Here is an 18071-nt window from a genome sequence, read left to right as displayed (position 1 = left end):
AATAAACCAAACCAAACCACCCTCCGGGGCTACTTGGTGTTTTTTGCATAAGCCGCCGCAGCGATCTTACTCTTTTCCTGAAAATCACCCACAAACCCATATACCACACCCCAAATCCACCCGAAATCCCTACTTGCATTCTCAACACCAACGCTGTAGACATACCACCCGACACCGAGAATCGAGCCCCAGAAGACAAGCCTGAAAGCGAGGGTGACCCAGAACATGACCACACGGTAGGCGTAGTCTATAATCTTAATGGAGACGAAGAGTATGACAGCGAGGAGGAATATTGAGAGTAGGTCTGGCATGGAGGAGGAGTACGAGGCGAGGAAATTCGAGAGGGGCTCGATTAGGTATGGCTGGAGCACCATTGTGCGTAGGTGAGAGAGTTTTGTTGTGAGGTGGTCTTGTGTTGTTGTTTGGAGGTAGGTGAATGTGGGGTTTTGGAGGACTGTTTGGAGGTTTTCTATGGCCGTGTTAGTTTGTAGGACTTTGCGTTGCGATACTGTATCTATATGGTGGAGAGTAGGTGAGCTAGGTACCTGGTAGGAAGTCCATGGTTGTTGTGTCGTTGAGTATCTTTTCAAGATTTTTGATTTGAAGTTGTCGACGAGGGAGAGACAGGAGGGGAGAAAGGTCCTCGCGTGTCAGGTCCGTGGTTTTCCTTGGCTCGCCGGCGCTTTGAGACTTTTGGTTCTTTGTGGCCCTTGAAAATGGATATGTTCGAGGGGACCGCCGGTGCTAGACAGGGAAAAAAATACACTGGCTTTTCAATACTCAAAGGCGTTGCTTGCTTCTTTGACTCGAGACCGCTTCGTTTGTTCTCGCGCTGGAGCTCGTTGCGTTGTTTGTAGTCGGTTGTTTGTAGTTGAGCAATGCGACCAGGCCGAGCAGGGGTTTCGTGAGATGTGTTGTGGGTGGGTCAGCTGAAGTGGAGACTAGGAGAGTCTGTTTCTCAAGGTATATATTCCGATGCGATTAATGATACGCAGAGTAAGAAGCGAATGTGATATTCAAGCTGGGGTTTCCAAGCGGCGTGGCACCCAGATGATAAGAATATGCAAACTAAACAAACATCACATGTGATTTGAACACATTAAGTCTACTTGTATATCAGTCTCACTTATACATTACTCTCGGCTGATATCGATATATTTCATAAGTATCAGATTGATGAATGATACTGTACAGTAGATTAGATATTTACCCATATAGAGACGGTTTCTATATACAAGCGCGACCAGCAGTCAACCACCAGTCTCGTGAGTGTAAAAGACAGAACACCCCAAGCCCAAGTTAGTGAAGAGATCAGCGCGATGCGACAAGCATGATCTTCATAAAAGAACCCAAAACAGATACCCAGGACTCCGGGCTAACTCCAAGATATTGTACTCTACCATCGCAGGCGATGGGAGCGCAAATGCATATGCAGACGTGGTATAGTAAGGCGTAGGAAAGGACAAAGCGCGAGAATCTGTCAAAATTACAGGGCGTTAATGAGCCCTCTAAGGGTATTACGTTCAGCTTGGATTTCGGTCTGGAGTTGGCGGGTCTGGCGGAGAGCATCGTCTCTGTGGGATGAGTTAGCAAAGGATGAGATGAAAAAAGGAACACGAAATGAGACGCGAATTGCTTACCTGTCAGTTTGAAGCTGAGCCACATCGACCTGGGTGCGGTTCATCCGTCCAACGACTTGCTCCATCTCCATATCCGCATCACGGAGGAGCTTCTCGAGGTCTTTCACTCGTCGCTCGAGGATTTCGGACTGGACAACCTCGGTCAAGGGTATACCCTCGCCGCTCGTGGTCTGGTCCAGACGCGGCGAGCGAGAATCGAAAGGTGTGTTCGGGGGGCGGGGCGAGAGGATGACGGGACTGCGGCCGCCATTCATCATCCTCATGAGCTGGGCACTCTGGCTTTCCTTCAGCAAGCGAAGCTCGTCCTCGTGCTTGCCCATCTCTTCTTCCGAGTGATTTTGCGCAATCAAAAGAACGTCCTCCAGCTCCCTCATGTGGTTCTGCAAAATATTAATCCGTTCAACCGAGATCTGCTGATCTTTGTCGCCCTTATCAATGGCCGCTGCTAGGCGGGCATGGAGAGAGGTGTTAGTCTGAAGCTGGTAATGGACTTTGCTGCCAAGTGCCTCAGTTCGGACAAGGGATGAAGCAAGCTCTTCCGAGTTCGCAACATGCGCCTCGGCCTCGGCCCGTTCCGCCTGCAATTGCTGGAATGTAGATTGCAGGGAAGAGGATGTGGTCACGACCTCAGCAAATCCTTCTTGGCCGGTCATCAACTCTGCACCAGCGGTAGTGTCCTCCAGAAGAAGAGCGCGTAGTGAGCTGGTTTCCTGTTCGGCACGGTCCAAGTCCATCTTGAGACCAGCGAGGTTCTTCTCGCACTGCCACTTGCCATCCAGGGCGTCCTCAGCGCGCATGCGGAGATGATTGACCTCGTCACGCAGGTTGCGGACATCTCTCTCATAGCCCAGTTTCCGTGGCTGACCCGATTGCTGGGCTCGAGCAAGCTCCATTTCGAGCATACGAGTGCGTTTCTCGTAGTCGCGGGCCTGGTATGCCTGGCGATCGAGAAGGCTCCGCACTGTCCGGTGGAGGGCATCGCGTTGAACCTCGATATCGTGGACCTTATCAACCAAGGATTCACGGGTTTCGGGTGATTTACCACCGCTGTTATTATTGACGGAGTTAGACCGAGAAAGTGAACCCGAGCGGGCTAAGCCGCTGGGCTTGCGTGCAATGGAGCTTGACCGTGATACTCCAAATGCCGAGTTTCTGGGTGAGCTACCCTCCTCGGCGATTGAAGCGAATCGGCCACCCTGTAGCTGAGCCAAAGAGGCATTTTCGATTTTTAAAGCTTCAATTTCCTCCATGAGATGGTTGCCATCTCGAAGTTGATCTCGATCATTACGCAATTGCTCCAACTCTACTCGCATAGCGGTAAGAAGGTCTTCAAAGTTATCTTTGGATTGTCGCTCTTCAAGCAGTTTTCGCTTGGTATTCTCCAGGGCAGTCTCGAGTTCCTTAGTTTTCGACGACAAATCAGACATGTCCGTTCTCTCACGTCGAAGCTAGATTAATGTTAGCAGTCGCATGTTGCGCATTATTTGCCAGCCGTACCTGTTGAACTTGAGATTCCAAGATTTGGACATGCGACTCTGATGCCAACCGCTGAGATCGTTCCTCTTGTAATTTCTGCGATAATTCGACCTTGAGCTGTGCCCGTTCTTGCTCTGCAGCGCGACGAATCTTTTCGATATCTTCGCTCTTTCCAGCATCCGAAGCATACCGAACAGAGCTAGTGCCCGAGTCTGAGAAATAGTCACTGGTCCGTCGATTGACGTCCGGACCTTCTAATTGTAACCGTTCGACTAGATCCTCTAGATCCATTTCTCGGCGGATAGATTTCGCCAATTCGGCACTTATCTCTCGTAATTCATTCTCAATCTCTGCCATTTTAGACATAAATATATTTTCCTTTAAACTTGAAGCCCCCAATGACGGGGTCCGTGCCGGAAGATTATATCCATTGGTCTTGGTATCGTATGGAGAGCCCGGTTTGAAAGGGACATTCGCTAATGGTGGCATGGGGGAAGGCATTGCCGATCGCCCAGAGTCGGAGATCTCGGTGCTCGATGATTCGCCCCCAGGGGATGTAGCTGTATTATTATTCGCCGCTTTCCAGCCGAAGAAGGAGCTGATCTTGCCCCCAGATGCTTTTGGTTGTCTTGGATCTCCCGCGCCCATTGACATTGACATTGAGCGCGAATCCACGTCAATATGTAGAGGAGGTGGTCTGTTCATGGGCATATGTAACGCCATACTCGTTGCCCGTCGTGACGATCGTTTCGTTGGAGGAGGGGAGTTAAGGACCGGGATGAATGGTTCGCTATCTAGACGACTGTGCAGGGGGGTTGCACTCATGAACTGGTGTTCGTATGCTTCGTCAAAGTAGTCGGGGCCTTCGTCGTCGTCGTCGTCCTCGAGCACGGATCCCAAGTATGAGGCGGAGCCGTGGCGGGAGGCGGCCGTATCGATGTGTAGGGGTTGGGTTGGATGCCGTCCTCGTGAATATCTGGAAAGTTGGGACAAAGGCACGCGATTAGCCTTCCAGACTCTAGAGAAGCGGAATAGCATATACAGGCCATATCATGCTGGATCTGTAGATATCCGGGGAGAAAAAGGAGGGTCTGCAAAAAAAGACCCGGGAGAGGGAAAAGCCGGGGTCATGCTAGTCGCGTACCTATTTGGGTTCTTTGGTACTGATATAAATGAGTCTCCATCCACCGATAAAGGGGAGAGGGGTCTGGCCACAGATGCGGTGGGAATCGAAGTGGGTTTATCACCCTCGAACGAAATAGGAGAGGACGGGTGGTCAGGGCCCGAAGTCACTGGATCACCATTGTTCGGGACAGGTTTCCTTTGCACTGGAGAAGTTGGGGAATTGGGACTAATGCTCTCTGAATGGGCGGGAGAGCCGCCGAGTCCAAGAGGAGACGCCATGAAACACCCTGGTCCGTATCAAAAAACAGCCATGGATCGACAGTCGCTCATGCCGATTAGCACGGGAAATAGAATGGCACGCGCCAATGAGACGACCAAAAGGGTAAAGATTATTCTCAGGAGAGTATCAGAGAAAGGAAATGAGAGAAAAGGAGAAAGTCCTATTGACAAACCGGGGCGATTGGCGCAAACCGCCCGTTCTCCATTTCATTAGCGCTGGCTTCGGGACGAGTAAGCGTGGGTGGAGCGCAGGGGGTGCTGGCGTGGGTCTGGACTTGCATGGATTCGATTGGTACGAATACATCTCACAATGGTGTTTTGGTCGGTAGGATCGACATCGCTTGAACCTATATTGTACCGTGGCGATATGATGGACTATCCTCGTTGTGTATATCCCGGTACTCTGTGCTCAATAAGTAAAATTCTCTATACTAAGTGTATACTCCGTATGGAGTATATGGATACGATAAGCAAAATAAGGAAATAGAACATTCAATAATGTCAAGTGGCACAAAGAACCCCTTGAGTCGTGGATATGGAGAGGTTAGCACGTCCCAGGTTGATGCTTGGCAGATTCAGGGGTAGCCGCCTTGTACCCGATATGTATTTTTTCAGTAACCTTCCTTATCTTTGGTACGCAAAAAACACTTGGAAGTACTTTCGATCTACTTATCGACTTTCTAGCGTTTGGGTTTACATGTATGCCTGCACAAACTACTCTGCCCTACAGAATATACCCATGCTATATATTATACTAGATATGTATCTCAATTCATACTCAATATCTCATTGTTTGTAATAAATTAAGGGGCTGTCAAAAACATCAAAAACATCTCTAGTGGAGATGTTGCCCCTTTTCCCCTTCGGGAGTACCCTCTCTGGCCCAAGCTCCTCAATATTATGAAAAGACCGCTCCCTGCTAGAGAACGTGCTGAATTCAAATCTTGCATGCCAATCATTTTACCGTGTCCAATCAAAGCGCGACGTCGATCAACAGGGCGTCTCGCCAGGCACTCGGGCCAGCGCGTGGGCCGACATGTGTTGCTTCAACGGGCCAAGCGCCTAGGTACTAATGAACCTGTTCCTGCATCGTGTCACATCAGGAAGCTGGCCAATTTGGTTGTACTTTATACTCCGTACTTTGTATAGTCCACAGGTATACAGAGTAAGATTACATGAATCCAGAGTTGATCAGCACTGAAGACCCCACTTAAAAAGACATTGCTTATAGCAATTCATATGGATTGTTTTATGCGCCTGGAACTGATTGGACAACAATGTGCGCCTTGCTCCAGCTCGGGGTTCGAGTATTAAACTCTAGATGGTACGTATATTTCCCAATGACCCATGTCAAGAAATAGCACAGCACTAATCACCAGACTACTCTTAATTAGCACTATGGTCCGAGATTATTATACTTCGTACTCCATACGGAGCACCTTATTTTGTCTTAGCCCCTTATCAATCTATACGTGTTTTTACTTTGTATTCAGAGCATTTATGCGACTTCTAGGATTCGTACTGTTAAGGATGGAGAATCATTTCACTTGTATCGCAATATTGTAGTTCAGAAATCAAAATGTTGAGATTCTAGTAATTGTGGTATCAAAATAGCCATACGAGGTGGCCTGATCTATTGTAGCGATTCTGAAATACATAAGGCTGCTCCATAAGGGTCCACAATAGCTGTCGCATACTAGTTGAGAGCTTATGATTCCGAGACAGCGTTAAGTAGTACATTGTAGTATATCACTTTTGATATTTAAGATTCAATAATAAAGGTTGGAGAATATCCTGGGCTACTTGATCCAAAGCACACTCACTTAGCCTTTCAAATCAACATCAACTCCAGAGTAGTCCATTTACACACAGCACTAAACAGCTATCCCAGTCCACCTGCACGTCAATAAAGAAAAAGTGGCTTATGCACCCCCGTTTGATCCACTCCCTTCGCGCGCAGTCTAGACCATGTCTCACCCTTGAACTTGTCTCACATGCAAAGACTTGATACATAAGTGATCCTCTGGCTTTGTTTAAATCCCAGCCACAGCCGTTCTATCATTAGAGGCAGTTAATAGTGTCTGGATCCATCGAGCGGCTAAAAAGTACATGTCTCGATGCTGCATTTATGCTGTTTCAGGGGCCCTTACTGTTTGTAAACTTCTAGACATAATGGAACAGAGGTATGCTGAGCACCTAGAGCATTTTTGATGCAATATTTGGTGCAGTATCTAGCTCATACACACATGATGTCTCCAACCTGTCCTTTATGAATATTGTGGTGCATATGAGCAGGGATCAGGGATCTGGGCCTTGGCCCTCCCAGGGTTCCCTTCCAAATACTTCTTCTCCCTCTTTGGTCCCTAATCCAACCCCAGATTTCACAAATATATGCCGTGCCATCTTCCAGCCTCGTTTGAACCATTCGAGAAAGGTTGTATCGCATGCAGCTGGACCCACGATAGACAAAACAATGTGATTATTTCAGCCACCTCAAAGGTTTTCTATTGTGTATCTGAACGGGGCGTCTGATCTATCAGTTCTGGTGTGATTCTGGAACATCCCGATGACTAGGATCCAGAAACAGAAATTGCGCCCGAGACACCAAACCAACCGGCATATAAGGTTCTTCATAACTAGTTCGACCGTGATGGTCTTCGTTATAACTGAAACCAAACGTGTAGGTGGCCAAGCACACTAGGATACATTTCAATGGCCTGAAATATAGCCGTCGCTCTGGCTTCACACAAATAGATGTTGAATGGACGAAGTTGCTGCGAGAGGTACTTTTCGGCATAACGAAAGTGACCAATGTGCGTGTTTGATGTGACGAAGCGAACGCTTGATCCAGAAAGTCTTATCGAAGAGGGACTTGAGTTTCAGACAGCACCATAGGAAATGTTGAATCAGGATTCTTGTTCGTATATTGCTAGGCATCCCGAAAAAGTGAAAGACCGCAATATTGCTATTCAGACAAGAAAGTCTGCCCCATTATTTATTAAACCGATGCCCCAATACTAGAATCAATGCCAGGAATTCTGATTCCAATTGGGGTTATACCCTCGCGAAGTCCCAAAGACATTCCGCATTTCATAATTTCCATTTGTGCTCTCATAATGGGTAAACCCAGCCATACACCCAATGATAGTATGAAAGAAGCCGGTGATAACACCGTATACTGCCCCAGCCGCAGCAGCAACATTGTAAGGGCAGATATCGTAGCCTGCAGGCACATAGTTCAAGTATTAGTCAAATCATACTTCAACAGATGCAACAGGAGCATCAAAGAGGATAGCCCCTAGAGCTTTCATGATATAGAAGAGACGAAAGCTGACCTCCGTTATGTGCCATACGAGCAAACACGTATCCCCCCAACGCGTCGAGCCCCATAATACAAAGTTGCGTCTGGGGTTTGCTACCATATAGCCCCCCAGCGGCTGAAGCACAAAGCAGGATTAGCAATGGAGAGGTGCAAGCGACAAAAAAAGATCTTACATTGATATATCCCAATACATTCTCCTGCAAGGGGAATAGCAGCGACAACAGCCGCAATAAGCAACGCGCTCGGTGCTATATACCGTTAGACACAGAAACCAAACACATCACAACCACCAGCTCAAGTCGCGCAACACGGAGCTTCAAGCCGAACAATATTCCACAAGACAGACTTGTACTCACTTTCTCCAAGAACCAAATTGCTAACCTCCGCCGTGACCAGGACACATATTCCAAATCCACTTGCCACCAGAGCCAATAGTATCCACGCGGGCGTTGGCAATCCCGCATAACTCGCGAATTCGACGAACGCCAATACCCCTGATTTAGTGACTCCAGCGAGCGCACCGATTTGCATTGCTCTCGCTGTCAGTGGAGTCCCATTAACATGCGCGGCGGTCGCTACTGCTGCTGGACCGGCGGCCGCATTTGCTGCGATATCTAGCGCAGCTAGGGTGAAGAATGTCCATACTAGAGTGATAAGCATAGTAAGTATTGGGGTGAAGCATGACAATGTCGCAAGGAGAAACTAATTCTGAATTGCCTTGGGCTCATGGGTAGTAAAAATAAGAGCTTACTGTTGATAGCAGGAAGTGGAACGTCGTCCATATTCATTTGTACTGTAATAGAAGTAATAACGATTTAGGTCGAATTTTGCCCATGCAAATGAGACCGAACGTCTTATAAGCAAATCCAATTTCTTAGCCAAGGCTTGCTAGGCACGCTCCCCCATTTCTTGCCAAAAGCCTCGCGGAGTCACATAGGTGACGCCAGAGGAGGCTGAAAAAGCAGTGTTGATGAGAAACAGGGAAATCCATCACGAAGCTAAACGAAGGGCTGCAGTAGTTTGATGATATAGTTCCAGATTGGCCAATCAACGGACTCATTTGCCGAAACTAAGTCTCTGGCGTTCCTCCCGTGAGCCCTAATTCGGGCTTAGCGGTTACTGCAGTAAGCATCGTTCGGGCGTCAGATGGGGCATCCTGAGGCGACCCAATCCCAGTGCGATTAAGATCGTAGTAGGCTCGGCCGCTGCCTTTTTGCATCTATTAAACTTTGAAGAATGAGGTTTCGGACTGGCGATCGGGTTTTTGTGGCGCAATGTTTTTGCTTAGCCACTGTCATGCCCGGGCACATGGCTTCCTTGGGCTTTTCGTGGGGCGAATTGAGAGACTCATCGAGGGATGGAAAAACGATAATGGACACTTGAACCGAGACTAAGATATAGAACGTCTCACCCTCTATTCAGCTCGCTGTAGCATATCGCTTGGAAAGTCGTTACAATCATCGTGCCACCCAGGATGAACTCAACAGCCTGTGTTATTGAGGCTAACCCCGATGTATCTGGGGTCGGAGTAAGTCTTGTCTCATATGCCATCATTCTCGTCCTATCGCCATTTAGCTCCCTACCCTGAGACCTTGAACAAAGAAATTCCCCAACTAAATCATCACCGGCAGATCCGTGTATCTATCTACACCCTCTGCCTAGGGGGGTCGGTCGTCAGCTATCTACTCCGCGTTTTTGCGCCAGGCAAAGACCAAGAAGAGTTCTCGCGGGGCGTCTCTTCCGCCCTTGGCTTGCAAGGCCTAGCCCTCCTCTGCACAGCCATCTACCAGACAGTTCGGGACGACCTAACCCTCTTCCACGCAATATGTGTCGTTCATCTCCTCGCCATACTCGGCATGGACATGGTGAGCAAAGGCCGGTATGCAGGACTCGGCCCATGGCGACTATATTTCTTCGCCGCACTCCAGATCCTGGCTTTAGCGGCTTTCCTCTCTTTGAACGTCTATGTCTGGGTAACTGCGCCACATTTCGGCAGCCAGCCTCAATGCAACAAGGATACGGTGTATGTGGTCTTTGGCGTCAGTATTAAAGCCACTTCTCCAGTGTTCCGGTATATTATTCTTGGGACGCTGGGTGCGGTTGTGGCTGGTTATGCTCTTATTTTCACGTGTATGCTGCCGTGTCTTTGTGGGTACGTTAGGTACCGAAGACGGCATCCCGAGGCTGGAAACAGGATCGAGGGTCAGAAGAGAGGTTGGGTGAATTGGTTTATGGAAGTCAATCATCCTGTTTACCAGGAACGTGTCGAGCCACCCGAGAGACTGCACGGCCAGGCGCTGCTCACCTATACGCTGAACAAGGTCGCGTACTGTTCGTTCTGCATATACTTGATAGTGTCACTGGAACAGACTATCAGTCGCAACGATCTCGACCCTGAAGAGAAAGGGTGGACGTTTGGACAGGTTATTGCGATTTTCTTGTTGTTGGGTGTCGCCAATGAGTTGCTTAATGTTCTTCTTGCAAGTTGGGATAGGAGGCAGAATGAAAGTGCTCAGCAGCTGGTGCAATTTAGGCCAGACGCTGCGGACTCGGTGCATTCCTCATCTTCTTGATATGTTCATGTCCATATAGCAGTGTTTTCAATGATACGAGTGTTTCTTAGCAGGTTGCCACAATCTCCGATCTCGCTGCAAGTCTAAATAGCTAGAAACCGAATGTACTTAAAAGGGTGGAAGGGAAGTCTCATTTTTCGGGCAGGTATGACTGGTCCGCATAAAAGGGAAGGTGCGTTGTGATCCAATTCGTTGTATGACACCAATCAATTTGTACAAGACAGAATGTATACTATTTACAAACCCGAGTGGGTTAAGTCTAAGCATGAAAAATCCCAGCCAAGCAGTGTCCAGGCGGCTCACTAAATGGTAGGTAAACATCTAACTAGTTCGCCCTCATTTCATAGTACTGTCAACCAGCTCGCGGTAGATCTTCTTAAGATCAGCAATATCGGCATTGAGTTCGTCAACCTGCTCGCTCTTCTCGCCCAGCATCTCAAGAGTAGTCTGGTAGCGCTGATCAAGATCTTCGAGTTCAGCTTCGAGTTGCTGTACCCGGGAAGCCGAGAGCTGCTTCTCTTCGAGCTCACGCATAAGGTCCACAACTTGTTGCCGAGCTTCGTCACGCTGAGTCGTCACGCGGGCCAACTCGTCCTTGGAGCCGGCGCGCTCACTCTCTAGGCGGCGAACTGTGGCGCTCATGCGCTCGACCAGCTGTACAGAAGGGCCGGCACCGACGGTTGACTCGGAGATTATGTCGTTGATACCGCGCGATGGAGGTGCTTGAGTGCCGCCGTACGCTGAAGGAGTGGCAGGAGTACCAGACTCTTCGAAATACTCCTCCGGCTCAAAGCTGATAGAGGGCGCACCCATGAGTGATGCATTTGTGTTGATGTGTGGAGGAGAAAGTGTGGCTTGGGTAATAGAAGTAGGGTAGGAGTTTTGCCGAGGTGGCGTGCCAATTTCCGGTGAGGCGAAAGGCATAGCAGATGAGCGCCGGCTAGGAGGGCGGAAGTCCGACGGTCCTGTGTTCATGGTGTCGAGAGTACTCGATCGCCGCAGAGATGCACCAGGTGATACTCCGCGTAGCTGCGATGGGGAGTTCACCTGCTCTCTCCACTTGGCCCGCTCCTCCTCAAGCTTCTGCGCCCACGTTGCGTCGCATGTTTTCTTCTGCTCGGCCATGTCCTTCTGCGTTGAGGCGAGGTCCTCTGCCGCTTTCTCGAGTTTCTGTTGCAGCTTCTGCAGCTCTTCCATGCGTTCCTCGAGCCTGCTATCCAAATCGTGCTCGGCTTCTTTGGCGTTGTCTAGTTCTTCTTCGAGCTTCTTTAACTTTTGGTTCTACATTTTTTTGTTAGTTAATCTTGCGGTACATCAAGGTATAGAATTTGAGATCTTACCATCTCTCGAATCTTCTTCCGGAGGTCGACCTCACGTCGACTAGTATCATCACGTTCTTTCTCCACGCTAGCCAGGCGTGAAAGCAAAGAGCCCTCTAGTGTATGCCAGTTTTCACTAGCAGCAGCATATTGGGTTTGCAGGGTCTCGATCTGACGCAAAAGTTTGGCTTGGGTCTCTCCCGTTGCCCCCGACGACGCTTCCTCTGCACGGGAGCGAAGACTTTCCATCTTGCTTTCCAAAACAGACTGTTCGCCTTTCAATTCGGCCTCGAGTATCCGAGCCCTTTCTTTCTCTTGCTCCATTTTCTCCTTCAACTCGGTTATTTCCCTCTTGGATTTTTCTTCATTGATGTCACGCTCGATCTTCAGGTTACATAGCTCCTCGTCTAGCTCTGTCACCCGTTGCCTCTCCAGTTCTAGAGCATCAGAGTTCGCCTTTGTCTCGGCAGCTTCGGCGCGGGAAACTGCCCGACTCAATTGCGATTTAATCTCTTGAACAGTCTGGCTGAGCGCATTGCGTTCATTGATAACAGCTTCTAAGTCTTTAGTCGACTTTGTTTGGGATGATAAAGACTCGGTTGCCCTCTTCTCTGCAGCCTCTGCCCGCTTGGCTCTTGCCTCGGAGTTGACCAAGTCTCGCTCAAGCTTGTCCATTTTTCTTTTCATCTCAGTCTGAGATTTGGTGTTTTCGGTAATTTGCTGACGCAATTTCTTAATTACCGTGCGGTGGTCCATCTCCGACTTAGATAGCTTCTGCCCTTCTTCAAGAAGCAATGCAATCTTCTCATCTTTCTCTAGGAGCTGCTTTTGCACACTCCCTGAGGTAGCACTTGCTGCGGCATTTTTAGCCGATTCCGCAGCATCCTTGGCGAGGTATTTCAACTTCGACTGCAATGCATCAATACGTTCAATATAACCGTGCATTTCTGCTTGCCATTGAGACTCGGCAATTTTATGCTCAGCCTGCAGGCGAGCGATATCCGGGTTTTCATCCTCTGGTCCCTCTAATGGCGATTCAACGCTAACGCGCGGGCTATCGCCCGAAGCGATATCACTCAGTATCTCATTGCGTTGCGAGCCCGAGATTTCTTGACTAGCTTTGGCCGAGTCGGTTGTTGGTTGAGCCACATCTACAGAGGTCCTGGGCGCGGAGTCTGCGACGCTGATATCTGTTGAAACACGCGGTGATACACCGGAGTCGTAGCTTATCCTCGGTGAGGCTAGTTTAGTTGCATTGCTGTCGTCATTCGGCTGAGAAATCTTGGGGTCTTCCACCGCGCTGTTCACTGATGCAACGCTAGAATCGATGTCCATACTCGACCGAGTTCCATTGCTAGGTACTGGACTAACAGGCGGTGATGAGACTCGGTTCTGAGGAGACTGGGAAGAGAGATTGGAGGCATTTTGCTTCATCATAGCTCGGGCCAGACGTTCTTGAAGCCGGTCATTTCTTCGCGCGGTCGATGAACTGCGGGAAACCGCTAAAAGATGTTAGCCAGGTCGAACGGGTCGCACATGTGTTGTGGATTTCATACAAGCAACAGGAGCCTTTATCGGTGCTTCTTCTCCGCCCTGAGTATCAGTGGGCTTTGTGATAGAAGTCTGGGTTCCATCCTCATCCATCAAGATGTGATCCAGCCGAGACTCGACGCCGGCTACTGCCTGTTGGAAAAAAGAACCGACTCCCCATTTTTGCTTTTGTGTCTGCGAGTTCTGCGCCATCGTGGCAGAATTACTGTATTTGGAATTGCGAACAGGCTACTAAGCGGCAAATGCCTCGTGTCGCATTCGCATGGATTCGGTGGGGGTTGCGCTCGGACGTCGAGTTGTTGCGATTATCGTGGGGGACGTTTCAATGTTAATTCGATGACGAGTTTTGCTAGATGTGTCGAAGTCTAGATGGCAATGGCAAGGGCTTGCTGCGAAATGAGAGAAGTGGCAGGATTTAAGCCGAATTCAAAGTACTAGGCTGAAACCAGACCGAAGACTAAAGCGCTGGACCGATAACCCAGTGAACGCGAGGCAAATGACCAGTAAGACAAAACCTATAGAAACAAGGGACGATAAAAGAAATAGGAAGCAAAAAAAAAACAAAATAGAGAACAGAAAACAAAAGTTGAGGCTATGCGTTGAGATACCGTCGGTCTTGGCACAGGCTTCCGTCATCCCCAAGCTCCCCCGTCTCTCTGGACACACCTCCAGTTATCCGTTCACAGCCAGCGACGCTCTTTTTCCTGGCTCCCAATCTCCCAGATTACACTCACAATGTCACTGGAGCCACCCACCTACCTCAGCTCCCTCCAGAATAATATTCGAGCTCGCCCAATTCCCTGGGAGGGTGCCGTTCGAGCGGGCAACATCACCGATGACCACTTGAAGAAGATCAAGGCGGTGGATAAGGTGCGCAAGGACCAACGCCGCCAGACGATAGAAGAAGATCTTGCTGGATACACAGAGCTGTTGGTCGGCGGCGCACAGGGAAAGAGTGTCTTGGACTCGGCCTCTCGAAGGACCGATATCGTGCAGTATATACTGGTGCTGGCCTCGGACTTGATTCAAGGTATTTGCTGCTGGCGGAGCTGAAGTTCCAATGAGCTATGCTGATTTGATCTTCTATAGATGTGCCTTCTCTGGCCAACTCGCTTGTTTCTCACCCGGAACCGTACAAGCCATTCCTACCATTCCTGCAGCACTCGACAAATGCTGAAGACCCCATTCCTCTGCTCACGTCCACCTTCCTCACGGCCCTTGTGTCGCACAGTCTAGTTGCTTCATCCAAACCTGCACCGCGTGACAACGAGGCTCTCCCACGGCTCTACACCTATCTCTCTACCTTAACCAAGAATCAGGACAGTGGGCTCCAGGATATTGGTGTCCAAGGATTCTCCGAGCTGCTGAGAACAAGCCGATCCCGAGAAATATTTTGGGCGCAACGTCAAGAGACCCTGGTCCCCTTGATCGAAACTCTTCGAGCTGCAGCGGGGGCTAAAGACAACACAGGCAACGCAAGTACACTGGGAAGCAGCACTCGCACCGTCGAGCCTGGTCTCGCTGGTGGTGTTGGACTACAGCTTCTATATCGGGTGCTTCTCGTTCTGTGGCAGCTTTCGTTTGAGGGCGCTCTCGTTGGCGATGAACTTCAAGAGTAAGTGTTGTGACGACAATCGATTTACACTCTGAGCAGCTACTAACCCCACTTAGGAACTATGAAATTATTCAACTCTACACCCACCTTCTGCGTCTCTCGCCGAAAGAAAAGACCACTCGCTTGCTTCTTGCAACTCTGTACAATCTTTGTTCCAGCAACCGGACGACTCTGCTACCCATCGCCGTGTTCCTTCGACTCCCCGCCCTCCTGGTCAACTTGACTGGTCGTCACCTGACCGACCCCGACCTGCTCGAGGACCTCAACGCGCTCTCTTCCATGTTGGAGGAATACACCAAGACACAGACCACCTTTGACGAATATGCCGCCGAAGTCCAGTCGGGCCACCTGCGCTGGTCGCCCCCTCACAAGAACCCGACCTTCTGGAAAGATAACGCTCGACGAATTGTTGAGGAGTCGAACGGTGCCTTGCCCAAGAAACTGGTCGAGATTCTGTCCAAGAGTTGGGATAACGACAAGCAGGTTCTGGCTATTGCTTGCAACGACGTAGGGCACTTAGTGAAGGAGGTTCCCGAGCGCCGTGGGCAGTTGGAGCGACTGGGCCTAAAGACACGGGTGATGGAACTGATGGTTGATTCAGATGAAACCGTCCGATGGGAGAGCTTGCACGCTGTCGGCGAGTGGCTTCGATATACCTTTGAGGGCTAATCCCTCAAAAGAGCTTTCTGATATGTTGATGGCTTTCCATGATGAACATATACTCTGGTTGGCATGTACTGTGTATTTTCTTGCCATAGCGCGTACTCGCTTTCTTTTTTTTCTTGGGGATCTTAGAATCATACTCATCTATGTCATTCATGGCCCACTAGTTTCTGATATTCCAATACTCCAAACGGTCGATCACTAAAGAACCAAAAAAACTTATCAAGCAGCCCTTTATCTCTATAGAATCCAGTATATGTAATCACTTATGTTGTTCCCCAGAAATCATATTTGCCACGCGGGCGGGTTCCGGGGAGCTTTCCATTCCCCGCAGGAATTCTTCGAGAACATCATCCCACCAAACTGCAGCATGTCGAGATCCTTCACAGGTTGCAAGAGATGTAAATCACGTCGACAAAAATGTGACGAGCAGAGACCGAACTGCGGGCGCTGCCAGACTGCAGGCGAGCAGTGCCAATATGCAATGCAGTTGCAGTGGGGTGGACGGGCATTCTCGCGATCCAGGTTCGGTGCTTGTGTCGGTACAGGAGGCATGCATAGACTCGGTATGCACTTTATACCCGAGGGACCTTGTACATAGTTCTAATCATCGCAGAATATTCACCAGGAGAGTTTATCTACACCACGAAGAAGGCGGCGCAGCCAGCCAGCGCCAGAACCGGATCAGATCTCACTCTGTCGCAACCCGTCGATCCCTTCTCGTCCTTATCGTCCAGTCAAAAGGCCTTGTTGCACCATTTTATCAACGATGCCTCCCAGATCACAGCGTGCCATTCGGGGATGCAGCAGGATATATGTCGCATGCTGATCCCAATGGCTCTCCAGACTCCCTCCTTACTCTACGCTACAACCGCTCTATCGGCGATCCATATCCAAGCCCTACACAATCAGTCGGAGAGCGTAAAATCAGCACCGGATATTGCCCGGCTAATGGCTCTCAGTCTTGAACATTTCCAAACAGAGCTGCAGAATCCCTCATCCAAGGATCCGGAGGCGCTGGTAGCAACTGCTCGGACGCTCTGTCTAGCTGAGATTCATTCTGGGGCGATCAACCCGAACTCGTGGAGAGCACATATTGACGGGGCGAGGGCATTAATGAGGGCGTCTGATGCCGCTGGCGATGATTCCCTGCGGTCTACAAGCGGGTTCCGGCAGTATTTGGATCGTTGGTACTGGTCGATCGTGTCGCTTACAGCATTGACAGGCAATGGTCCACCCATTGGAGAGATTTCAGACTTCGCCTCCTCTGATTTGATGGGGTTGGGCGGGTCTCCTGATTATTTAGATGACTATTGGGGTTTCAGTGTAGACCTTGCGGCCGTGTTTAGGCAGATCGGTGCTGCTGCTTGGCGAAGCCATGAAGCTGAGAAGGCTACTCAGGGCTTTGTTGCAGGAGAAATTGACGGCAGTGTTGAGGATGATGCCGCGTCCTTGGAGCTTGCAATTCGACAGCTCATGGGTCGTGACTCAAACTCGCAGCCATCCTTTTACCCTAGGGCAGCAGAAGGCTTATCTGTGGAGACTGCGCAGCAGCTCCTGCTATGCAATGAGGCATTCCAGCACAGCGCGCTCATTCAGATCCACCGACGGCTTCGGAAAACGCCAACTACGTCGCCAGAAGTGCAGCAGTCGGTCCAGCGCATCCTGGAATGCACCGCACAGATTGGCCCATCGTCAGGCCTCTCGCCTTGGGTAATGTTAACGACGCCAATATTTATTGCGGGCTGCGAGGCGCGCGGTCAAGATCGAGATACAGTCCGGCAACTGCTGTCGTCCTTACATGACACTATTCGTGTTCCGAACGTTCTTCAGTCATTGAACTTTCTCGAGCAGTATTGGTCTAACCAACTCAGCGAAGAAGAAGACTGGAGCCATTTCCTCGGTATGATTTTTTTTTCAATCCTGTTGATGTTTTCATGCTAACATCTCATTTATAGAACGAATGCAGTTCGATTTCATCCCTTACTAGGGAGACTTATTATGCCTCATGTGCAATGATATATGCCTTTGAGTTCAGGTTGTATATATTATCTTCTTTGGTACACTATAATTTTCTGTGTCAACAAGTCTATGTTGGCAGAATTTTGGTTTGCATACCTACATGCGTTTAAGCCCTGGCGTTTGGAAGTGGCTAGCGATATATATTTTTTTAGCAATTGTACACAACTATCTTTCCCTCTTCAATTCAACCCTTCTCTTTTGGTTCACCCATATCCAATTGTGACTCACGAGTTAGCTGGGGAAATAAAGAGCGTGTTGTCTATTACTACTTTCGGCTAGCACTCGTATATCTACTCGGCCGGCAATACTGATATTCAGAGCAGTGATCCCCATCCTAACCACTTGTTCTTTTGCCTGGAAGCATAAATATGTAGGGGATATGTATATAATGTAAAGAAAGTCCCTTTTAATCAAATTATTATAAGTATTATGAAGCATACCAAAAGAAAGAAAGTATATATATTTCTACATTGTATCAGCTTTGTC

At 49.3% G+C, this 18071-nt stretch overlaps 8 protein-coding genes across 8 annotated transcripts; 4 read left to right on the top strand and 4 right to left on the bottom strand.

The window, feature by feature from the left end:
- Window positions 1-29: 29 nt before the first annotated feature.
- Window positions 30-561, bottom strand: N7447_004009 (Apq12 family protein; the record flags this gene model as incomplete). Its single annotated transcript, XM_057228284.1, has 2 exons — window positions 30-469; window positions 546-561. 2 exons carry the CDS (start codon window positions 559-561, stop codon window positions 30-32), a joined length of 456 nt encoding a protein of 151 aa, XP_057087625.1.
- Window positions 562-1486: 925 nt separating this feature from the next.
- On the bottom strand, window positions 1487-4520 carry N7447_004008 (uncharacterized protein; the record flags this gene model as incomplete). The annotated part of the gene is made up of 4 exons (XM_057228283.1): window positions 1487-1574; window positions 1641-3088; window positions 3138-4134; window positions 4261-4520. The coding sequence occupies 4 exons, from the start codon at window positions 4518-4520 to the stop codon at window positions 1487-1489; spliced, it is 2793 nt and encodes a 930-aa protein (XP_057087624.1).
- A 498-nt stretch (window positions 4521-5018) lies between these two features.
- On the top strand, window positions 5019-5586 carry N7447_004007 (uncharacterized protein; the record flags this gene model as incomplete). Its single annotated transcript, XM_057228282.1, has 2 exons — window positions 5019-5049; window positions 5429-5586. The coding sequence occupies 2 exons, from the start codon at window positions 5019-5021 to the stop codon at window positions 5584-5586; spliced, it is 189 nt and encodes a 62-aa protein (XP_057087623.1).
- A 1957-nt stretch (window positions 5587-7543) lies between these two features.
- Window positions 7544-8630, bottom strand: N7447_004006 (uncharacterized protein; the record flags this gene model as incomplete). Its single annotated transcript, XM_057228281.1, has 5 exons — window positions 7544-7743; window positions 7874-7957; window positions 8016-8090; window positions 8199-8486; window positions 8594-8630. 5 exons carry the CDS (start codon window positions 8628-8630, stop codon window positions 7544-7546), a joined length of 684 nt encoding a protein of 227 aa, XP_057087622.1.
- A 686-nt stretch (window positions 8631-9316) lies between these two features.
- Window positions 9317-10415, top strand: N7447_004005 (uncharacterized protein; the record flags this gene model as incomplete). Its single annotated transcript, XM_057228280.1, has 2 exons — window positions 9317-9370; window positions 9474-10415. 2 exons carry the CDS (start codon window positions 9317-9319, stop codon window positions 10413-10415), a joined length of 996 nt encoding a protein of 331 aa, XP_057087621.1.
- Window positions 10416-10751: 336 nt separating this feature from the next.
- Window positions 10752-13477, bottom strand: N7447_004004 (M protein repeat protein; the record flags this gene model as incomplete). Its single annotated transcript, XM_057228279.1, has 3 exons — window positions 10752-11696; window positions 11756-13236; window positions 13291-13477. The coding sequence occupies 3 exons, from the start codon at window positions 13475-13477 to the stop codon at window positions 10752-10754; spliced, it is 2613 nt and encodes an 870-aa protein (XP_057087620.1).
- A 543-nt stretch (window positions 13478-14020) lies between these two features.
- On the top strand, window positions 14021-15569 carry N7447_004003 (H(+)-transporting V1 sector ATPase subunit H; the record flags this gene model as incomplete). The annotated part of the gene is made up of 3 exons (XM_057228278.1): window positions 14021-14315; window positions 14375-14900; window positions 14957-15569. The coding sequence occupies 3 exons, from the start codon at window positions 14021-14023 to the stop codon at window positions 15567-15569; spliced, it is 1434 nt and encodes a 477-aa protein (XP_057087619.1).
- Window positions 15570-16047: 478 nt separating this feature from the next.
- N7447_004002 (fungal specific transcription factor domain-containing protein) lies at window positions 16048-17553 on the top strand (the record flags this gene model as incomplete). The annotated part of the gene is made up of 3 exons (XM_057228277.1): window positions 16048-16129; window positions 16180-17466; window positions 17522-17553. The coding sequence occupies 3 exons, from the start codon at window positions 16048-16050 to the stop codon at window positions 17551-17553; spliced, it is 1401 nt and encodes a 466-aa protein (XP_057087618.1).
- Between the last annotated feature and the right edge of the window lie 518 nt (window positions 17554-18071).

The sequence above is a fragment of the Penicillium robsamsonii genome (assembly GCF_028829455.1).
Source record: "Penicillium robsamsonii strain IBT 29466 chromosome Unknown utg000002l_segment0_segment0, whole genome shotgun sequence".
Taxonomy (NCBI): domain Eukaryota; kingdom Fungi; phylum Ascomycota; class Eurotiomycetes; order Eurotiales; family Aspergillaceae; genus Penicillium; species Penicillium robsamsonii.
Note: the sequence above shows the minus strand (reverse complement) of the source record. Positions and strands in the feature narration are given on the sequence as shown.